Source organism: Lytechinus pictus, chromosome 15 (assembly GCF_037042905.1).
Source record: "Lytechinus pictus isolate F3 Inbred chromosome 15, Lp3.0, whole genome shotgun sequence".
Classification (NCBI taxonomy): Eukaryota; Metazoa; Echinodermata; class Echinoidea; order Temnopleuroida; family Toxopneustidae; genus Lytechinus; species Lytechinus pictus.
Window position 1 is genome coordinate 9807017 of NC_087259.1, and position 9730 is coordinate 9816746.

General features: G+C 37.7%; 1 protein-coding gene across 1 annotated transcript; it reads right to left on the minus strand.

Moving 5' to 3' along the window:
* Window positions 1-1100: 1100 nt before the first annotated feature.
* On the minus strand, window positions 1101-3816 carry LOC129278317 (solute carrier family 35 member G1-like). Its single transcript, XM_054914517.2, has one exon. It carries the CDS (start codon window positions 3260-3262, stop codon window positions 1877-1879), a length of 1386 nt encoding a protein of 461 aa, XP_054770492.2. The 5' UTR covers window positions 3263-3816; the 3' UTR covers window positions 1101-1876.
* Between the last annotated feature and the right edge of the window lie 5914 nt (window positions 3817-9730).

Here is a 9730-nt window from a genome sequence, read left to right on the forward strand (position 1 = left end):
CCCCACCACCACTACCGCAAATACGCCCATGCCTATCCACATACCTCTCATATTGTCGGATCCTCGATGACACACTCACACATGCGCACACTCAGCCTCCCACACACACACCGACATGCACACTCACACCCATCAACATCATTAATACCAATCAGGCACGAATACCACAACCCAACCACTTCCCTCCCTCTTTCACACACACACACACGCACACATACACCCTCATAACACCACACACACACACACATCCACCCACACCCTCATCACACACACACACGCACCCTTACCCACCATCAAACCGTTAGTTGGATGAAACGAATATGAATAGAGACCAAAATTATTTTCAAAAAATGTTCATTTGGTATTGAAAATACTGTATTCTTGCAAATCCAGAATTTGTCTCGGTTTTCGGGACATTATCATTGTATTGATTTCCTGATACTATACAGTGCGTCCCACAAAAAACGTAACCAAGATTTATCGATGATTTATCATAACTTAATCACAAATACAATAGACAAATGACCTACCATTTTAAAGCTTAGAATCTCTTCTTTCATCTGAAATTACTAAGATTATTTCTCATTCATGCATGAGTGAGCAAATCAATTTGAAGTGGGGATACCAAAAAGTCATTTGGTGGGCTGTATCGGGGTTTCAAAAAGAAAAGGATCAATATCTGCTCTTTAATTTGATACCTCAATTACAGAAAATGGTTAAGAAAGAACAAAGTTCTAGTTATATGAAATAAGGCTTGAATTTCAATAAATTCATAAAATGAAGAGGCCTTACAGGCTAGCGTTCAAACTCACTCGACACTCCGTTTTGTTGACGATCAGCCATGCATTAAGTCTTTTGTTAACCATGCGATAGCTTCTGTGGGAAACCGGTGAAAACACGTTTATTTAATGAAATTATGGAAATACAAGCATTGTTTCGAGGGAACATAACTTTTTTACTTCTTGACCATTTGTTGTGATTAATGTATCAAATAAAAGAGCCGATATTGAAGTTTTTAGGCATGTGATTTTCTTTTTGAAATTCAGATACCCCCGCCAAATGAGTTTTTGGTATCCTTTCTTCAAATTGTTTTTGCTCACTCATGCGTGAATGAGGAATAATCTAAGTAATATCAGATGAAAGAAGAGATTCTAAGCTTTACATTGGTAGGTCATTGGTCTACTGTATTTGTGATTAAGTTATGATAAATCATCGCTTAATCTCGGTTTCGTTTTTTCTGGGACGCACTGTATAGGTGGTAAACGACATCAAGTGCTATCGTGCCGGTTTCTTAAACAGAATGACACACATGCATGTATACAACAAATCCATACCGATTCATCACTCTATCAAATTTAGTAATGCAATCAGCCATTTGCTGTTAACCTATCTCAATTATGACTGCTGATAGGTGTAATGATGTCTTATTTATTCTTTCATTTTAATATTGTTTTCATTGCTACATTAACTTGGGTTTTTATGTGGGCGTATGTAATGCATTATTTTCCGGTGGGGGGCAATTGCTTGGAAAAATGAACAAGAAAAAGCAGAATATGTTTTGACTCAATACCATTCACGAGAAAATCATAGCAAATAATAATTGACGGCCTTTTGAACCTTTATTAAGGTTCATTATTAGGCATTTCTTTGGAGTTACATCTCGTGTTCAACTTAACAAAAGTAAAGATAGCATTAATTTTGGTCATCCATTGATTCTTCCGTACAATGATTTTTTTTCAAGTTTTAAATAATGATATTTAGGACTCTCTCTCAGTAATGTTTTCGTTTTCTTTGAAGAAGACTATTTGAACAATTGTTGAAATGACGGAGGCTTTGTGCGACGTTGTGTCCGTATTTAACGAAATTGACTCCCTTGTCAGCTGTTGGAGGTGCCGCTTTGGTTGTCTTCCCCATTCCCCTCTTGCCTATCTTTAAGTTTTCGACTCTCCCACAATTTCTTCAAGGTAATCCCAACAAAACTAGTGATGATCACGAAGGTCCCGATCGCTGTAATATAGTTCGGCATGACACCGAAGAACAAATATTCTAAGGTGAATGAGAAGAGGATGTCGCATGAGTGGACAAGAGCAACAGTTTGAGCCCGTTCCGTTTTAAGGGCGAGGTAGATTAGGATTTGGGAGGAGAAGTTACTAATTCCATTGGCAAGGAGAATGATGCGATCCCCTCCGCATCCAGGCAGTGTCCATTGCTGTAAGACGGTCGTGAGAAATGCGGATAAGAATAACCCACAGATTGAATAGAAAATAAGCACGACCAACGAAGGAACCTTATAAAACCCAAGTTTTCGCATGAGGATCAAGATGGTCGCGGAAAGGAAAGCGCTTAAGAGGCTCAGTACCGAACCAAGAACTCTCGCATCGAAAGCTATGCCATCCAATTCTGGATTCCCGAAGAGAAACGGTGGCTGCGCGATCAGGAAAACACCAGCGAGAGTCAGAAAAGAGAAAAGAGTGTCCAAAAATGAGCAGGATTCCTTTAAAAATATCCAACCAAGAAGTCCTGCAAACACAGGAGCGCTGTACTGAATAGATTTTGAACTTGAAACCGGCATGATTTGATAGATTATGTAAGTCAGGGATGTATTGATTGCGCCAAGGATAGACCGAAGGAAAAGAAGACCGTAGGCTTTGCGGCTGTGTGAAAAGGAAACCCTGTTGAGAGCACTCATCGGCAGACAAAAGAGGAGCTGTATAGTTGTCCGGGAAAATAGAAGCTGGTTCGGACCCAGTGTTCCTGAGAGGTACACCACGATCATGCCAGAGAGTGACAGGATCACAGCTGATGTAATTGTATACACAATTCCTATATGAGGGATCTGGAATCTACTCCATCTTGAGCCACCGCACTCTTTTGGTTTGTTCTCATCCGCAAGGTCGGTCTTCTGGATTACAGAAGATATGTCAGAATGTTCTATCTGGGTGGCGATTTGCGTGTCCTCACAATCCTCAGCAGAATCCTGGATAGATTCTTCATCGTTTTCAAATCCAGCATTCCGTTCGCCTCGAACGAGAGAACAATCTGATCTTGTCAAGGTATCCTCGCATCTTTTCAAAGACATAGTCACGTCCTGGATAGATCTTTCATCGTTTTCAAATCCATCATCCCGTTTGCCTTCAACAAAAGAACAATCTGCCGGAGTCTCTGTTCCCTCCCCTTTTTTCGAAGACATAGTCATATCATTATGATAGGGTGTTTTTAACAATCCATTTGTCATACGTTTTCTCTCAGGTTGTCGAGTCATAATGCGATAACGAGATCCATTGTGTACATTAACCAGGGCTATATTTTCCTCTCTTAGAAGACGTATGGGTGGTAAATGGACGATAATGTTGTTGTAAAAAGACAAATCAAATAATCAAGGTCTCATCAAATACTTCAATTGCACTGGTCTACGTGTATGGCGTCAATATATTATAAAGGGCATTTTCTCAAATCCAAAGGCGTATGCTGCTGTAAAAAAAAAGCAATTCAAATAACCAAGAACTTCGTGAATCCTTTTCTGTAGACATGGTAGATGTTTATTTTGCTGTAACACGGTAATTTGATTGAGATGTCTGAAATTGTATCTTTACCTCAATTTGCCATGATTGTAAATTTGGACTATTGGCCCTTGAGATCATGAAATTTTGATACCCGATTTTCTCCATGAGATGTGATTTGACATGACAGTATATCGCCGTTTGTTTATTCATAAGATCAATGTGTTTGTCTTTGCACAAAGGGCATTACCATTGGAGTTAACTAATCTTTAAAAGTTATAGAATCCAACAATGGCAGAATAAAACAAAGTAAATTGCAGCCAAAAATACGAAGACTATAATTCTCTTCATTTTAATCCGTTTATCACCCATATTTTTTTTTAATAAGGCCCTAGTATTCCTCAAAGTTCGGAATTTCCGTTTGTCTTTCATGTTCTTAATTGATATAATCTTTTATTAACATTTAGGAGATGTAATTTATTACAATTTGGTATAAATTGGATACGGATCATTTTTAGCTTACTCGCTTCGCCCTTCCGCATTTATTTTTCAATATTAAATAATAATATAAATTATTAATGATGTAAATATATCATATCTAAGCTGTCGAAAACAAGCAATTGCGTATGAATGGGGAGGGGTACATCCGGCGCGACCACCCCCCCCCCCCCCCCCCCCATTTACGAGTCTACCATCTGTTTGTTTTCTGTTTTATATTTTTCCGTAACAAACCAGCCTCCTCTCTTACAAATCATTCCCAGGACACTGATAATCTGACTTTTGACTCTCAAACTGTATTAAACCGTGTGATGGCGCCACCCATGTCAAAGTGGAATTATAATTGAATTTACTTGTGCATCTCTGGGAATAACACAGATTAAAAGAGAGGTGAAATAGATAGAGCATGAACGTACTTTGTATGTGCCATTGGTAGTGAAAGATGACGAAATAAGATTAGTGTTGGAAAAAAAGAGGTTTAATTTTCAATCGTGTATATACTTCTATTTCTCCTTCTACTTCTACTGTACGACGATACTTAGCAGGATCCATTAGTCAGGATGTAGTGCTCTACAGTGCGTCTCAAAAAAAAACTATACACTTTTGAAATGGCTACCAAACAAAAAATATGTCACTATGGGGGAAAATACCTATATATATGGAAAGCCAATAAAGTCAATTTTGAGATGACACAAAAAAGTTGGAAAACTATTTATGCTTGAGTGAGCACTACCCACTTAAACAAAGGGTATGGAAATTAGGGTGGGCAGGAATTTGCCTTCCAATTTCTTTCAGTTTTTGGATGTGAGTCCCTTGGAACTTGCAAAGTTGAGGGTGTTCTAATAAATCAATGATCAAGCATTTATCAATTTAGGTTTTTAGAGCAAATTTCAAGAATAATTAAATTGCAATTAAAGCATGAGAGAAGTTCAGAGAACATGAAATACAATTTTTAACTTTTCACCACGTGGATCTCAGCAATGTGATCATGGAAGGGTTAGGACTTAGGTGAGGGAAGCAGGTTGATGGGATAAGGGTCAACAGATCACTTAACCCCCCCCCCTCCCTCCCTCTCTCCCTCTCCCTACACCTTTCACCCCTCCTGAGAGACTTGCCTTTGCTAAGGGGAGCAGGAATTGGCCTTCTAGGGTTTTTCAGAGGTGAGTCCTTTGGAACTTGCAAAGTTAAGGGAAGGGTGTTATGCTAAATTACTGATGAATTTAGATCAGTTTTGGTTTCTTACGCAAATTTCATGAGTTACGAAATTGAAATGTAATACATGAGTAAAAAGGATTTGTAATTTTAGTGTAGCATTTTTAGTTTATTATGTGGATCTTAGCAAGTGTGCTTGTGAGAGTCAGAGTAATGTTATTGTACCTCTTACATGCAAGGGGGTGAGATAGGGTAAGACTGGGTTTAAGGGGCATTCTTCTTTGTGTTCTCTTACAAATTACATGTCATGTACTCGCCCTCCACCCCTTTCTTTCTCCTGGATGGTATTAAAAACTTAAATGCCTCGTGACTTACGGTTGATGGGTCTTTCTTTTCCATTGAATGATTATTAAGAGCTTGACTAATTATGGTGATTTATGAAATAATTTATTGAAAAAGCTGAATGTTTGATTGATAATTTATTGAAAAAGGTGAATATTGATTGATCACATTGATTGATTTACTAACGTACTGTTGATTGAACGATTGATAAGTGAAAGTTGATGACCTAATTTTCAGAATTTATTATCAAATTGACAGTCCACTCTAGACTTAATGCGTGCATGTAATAGCAATCAATCTCAAACTCACAGGAGGGAGGGGGGGAGGAACGGAGCTGAAGTGGGGAGGCTAAACGTTCTGTTGACCCCTTTCCCATCAGCTTACTTCACCCACTGAAGTCCTATCTTACCCCTATTCTCCTGACTCCAATGAACACACTGCTGAGATCCTGATTGTAAAGCATGCTGCACTAAAGATTGCAATTCACGCTCACTCATGCATGAAATTTCAATTTGATAATTCATTAAATTTGCTCCAACAATTTAAATCGATCATGAATGAACATTAATTTAATTTAAATTAAATTAAGTTTGCAAGTTCCGAGGGACTCGCCTCTCAAAAACTGACAGAAATCGAAAGGCTAATTCCTGCCCACCCTAATTTTCATACCCTTTGTTTAAGTGGGTACTGCTTACTCAAGCATGAATAGTTTTTCAACTTTTTGGTGTCATCTGAAAGTTGAATTCATTGGCTTTCCATATATATAGGTATAGTCCCCCAAAGTGATTTTTTGTTTGGTAGCCCTTTCAAAAGTGTATAGTTTTTTTTTAGACGCACTGTAGTGTATATAGTTTCTATTATGCCAGATGTTATTTAGTGGTGGAGAAAGGTGTTCAATTGTCCAGCGTGAAAGAAGTCTTGTATTAGTGTCTTTATGCCAGACTTAATTGAAATGCATTCATTACTTTGTGTTTAGGATTTTTCAGATTGGAATATGCAAATTACGTTTGACCACCTTGCTTCCTTCGAACATGTAGAAAAGTGCTCTTGGGGCAGACACCCCCAGCCAGCTAGAGAAGAAGAAGATGAATTGGGCATGGGTCCTCAGCCGATTTTATTTTCATTGATTTCATCATTTCTATAGTTTTGTATAGTTTCTATCATCAAACATGTCAAAAGTTTTCAAGTATGAGAATGGAGAACCTGTTTTTGACAGGGTATTTCAACAATAATTCTGTACAAGCATTGTTTTAATTCCGCATCACCGGTGAGTTAATTTTGTAGATTTGTTTAAGTAACATAACTATGTGAATTCAATACTGATTTATAATCAAGTAATTTCTTTGTTATAGCAATGCATCGTAAATTCTTTATGAACAATTTATAAAATGTTTGAGTAAGTCCTTAGTGTCATTTGAACTTTTGAGAAAAACTCATTTTTGACAGTGTTTCAGCATCTCTATGCATGCACCAAATTCGTATCTATTACATAATCATTCCGTCAAATTCCATAATGCAGTCTGGTGTAAAATTTCCCATGAAATCTGACACCAGACTGCTAACGGTAGATTATAAATATCAAATATTTACAAAATGTAATATTATGGAATTCTTAGGCCCCGTTGGTGAGCTTAGATGACCGAAATTTTCATTGGCAAAATATAGGCCTAAATTTTGGTGTTACCCAGGACAGTTCACTCAGCCCTCTTTTATTTATTTTCTAAAAAAGTGACCTTAAATATATTACAATATATTAACTTGTACTTATTTTGGTCAGTGATTTGAATTTGCTTTATTCGCTTTATAATCATGATAATCTGATTAATGTGTGGATCAATTCATATAATAGGGTAATAGATAAACAGTTAGCTGTTGTAAAAAAAAAACAATAAGAGCATACTTTCAGCGATCCCGTTTGACAACACTCACAGCAGCTTTGCTAAGCGACGCGGACGTATTGCAAGGTTAGCCCTTATGAGTTAAAACATTTATTCTTATTTCCTCGCCTGGTACCAAGATATGCAATTCTCAATGTCGAGAATTTTATTTCTTGATGTGAAAAAAAATGAATTCCCCATATACATTATATAAAAACAATTATTGATATATCAATAATTGTATTTCGTCATATATTATGAAGAGAGTTAAAGGGGCTTGTCGTACCCCCGCGTCTCTGAAAGTCCCTGTTCGTAGGCTCGCTGAGCAAGACCTCGCTATTGAGTTGTTACCATCTGACAATCATGATGTGTCTGATTTTTAAGGAGTCTATTTTTGCTCATGAACCATCCATAATTGAATGATTCGTTTGGTATGCTAGTCTCCGAGATCAAAGGATTGTTTGTATTAGATTCCATTATCACATTTATCTGTTAATATTTGACGAACAATACATCTATATGAATAATCACACAATGCACAAATTCCAAGATCGCACATGTTTCCTTGGTATCGTACATCCATATAAAAAGGTAATATACATATAGAGTTAATGTCTAACATAGTGTGTGTACAATCTGTTTCCAACATAGGGCGTAACAATTCATCTCCCGCCCATTTCCTTTTCTGTAATTGACCTCTTGTAGACTTGAACCACCATTATTAATTTCATACGTCAACAAGAGCTGCGTTTTAAAGAGAGTCTAATGGTCAGGGCCAAAACCGTGAGCAAAAAAAAAACGCAAAAAGTACCATCTGATTATGACTTTTTGCATGGTCACCCCCCCCCCCCTCACTTTCAAAACCGTTGAGTTGTTACCATATGACAATCATGACCTGATGATTGTCGATAAAGGGTTATTAAGATTATTACTATTAGTGAAAAAAATGCAATAAATTCAGTCTTCCTTCTCATATCACCCCCCCCCCCCCATACAGTGATGGTGTCTGGTTCCATTCATGCAAGTCTTTGATGGAAAAATAAATACAAGGCACAGCTTTTAACACCTAAAATTGTGAGTTCACGTTTCAAAATAAGTAATCAGCGGCATAACGGCCTTTTTTTGGGGGGGAGGGGGCAGAACGTGGCGTATAGGGCAAAATATTTTTGGCTTTGGGAGTGACCTAAAGTTTAGAATTTTTTAATTCCCCTCTCTCCCATCCTTGCTCAGATAATAGCCACCAAAATATATATATATATGAAAGAAAGCATGATAGTGCAAAATTATCCTGGCCACACACCTTCTCACCCACACATAAAATATACTCCCACCCAGTGGCGTACCTAGGGTTTTCCACAGGGGGGGCAAAATCGGCCGCCAAAAAATTTGACAAGCAAAAAAAAAAAAAAAAAAAAAAAAAAAAAAAAAAGGTCTTCAATAAAAATATAAAGGTTTTTGTACCAGAAAAAAAAATTGACAAGCAAAAAAAAAAAAAAAAAAAAGGTCTTCAAGCTCATTAAGGGGGAGGGGGGCAATAAAGGTCTTAAAGCTCGTCAGGGGGGGTGGCAAAAAAGGGGCAGGTATATGTCTTTTGTATGGGTTGTGGCTCGTCAGGGGGGCAGAGTGTCCCCCCTGCCCCCCCCCCCGTAGGTACGCTAGTGCTCCCACCCCTATCACCCACTCACGTTCTTTCTCTCTGTCACACCATGGACCTACTAGCTAGTAGGTCCATGCACAAACAAACACCACCACACTCATTCAATCCCATATACCCTCACCTATATATCTCACACACAAACTCACGCCCACAAGGGGGTGCGAAATGCTCATATTATATCTATATATATATATATATATATACTGTATATACATTTTCTCTCTCTGGCAGGATCGATTCTACGAATCTTTCGCACGTGGAACTGCCTGAAACCTTCATTAGTTGGGATAACCAAGTTTGGAGCCAATTCACAGTGCCCTTAACACATGTAATAGGCAGTTCATCTCGACACGTGGGCCCGTATTCTGAACTCTGGTTTAACTTATACCGTTGTCTCTGTGCTAAAATTATGGGTAGCCAAACATGTCATGTTTTTTATGTTTACTGTGCTATTTCATAATTCTTGAATGGTGAATAGAATTATCTCATTTATCCTTCCCAGACAGTTAAGAAAGCTGACACTATGAACCTCTACTGTGAGAGATTTGTGTCACAATTGCGGGCTATCCATAGTTAAAGGACAAGTCCACCCCAACAAAAAGTTGATTGGAATAAAAAGAGAAAAATCCAACAAGTATAACACTGAAAATTTCATCAAAATCGGATGTAAAATAAGAAAGTTATGACATTTCAAAATTTTGCTT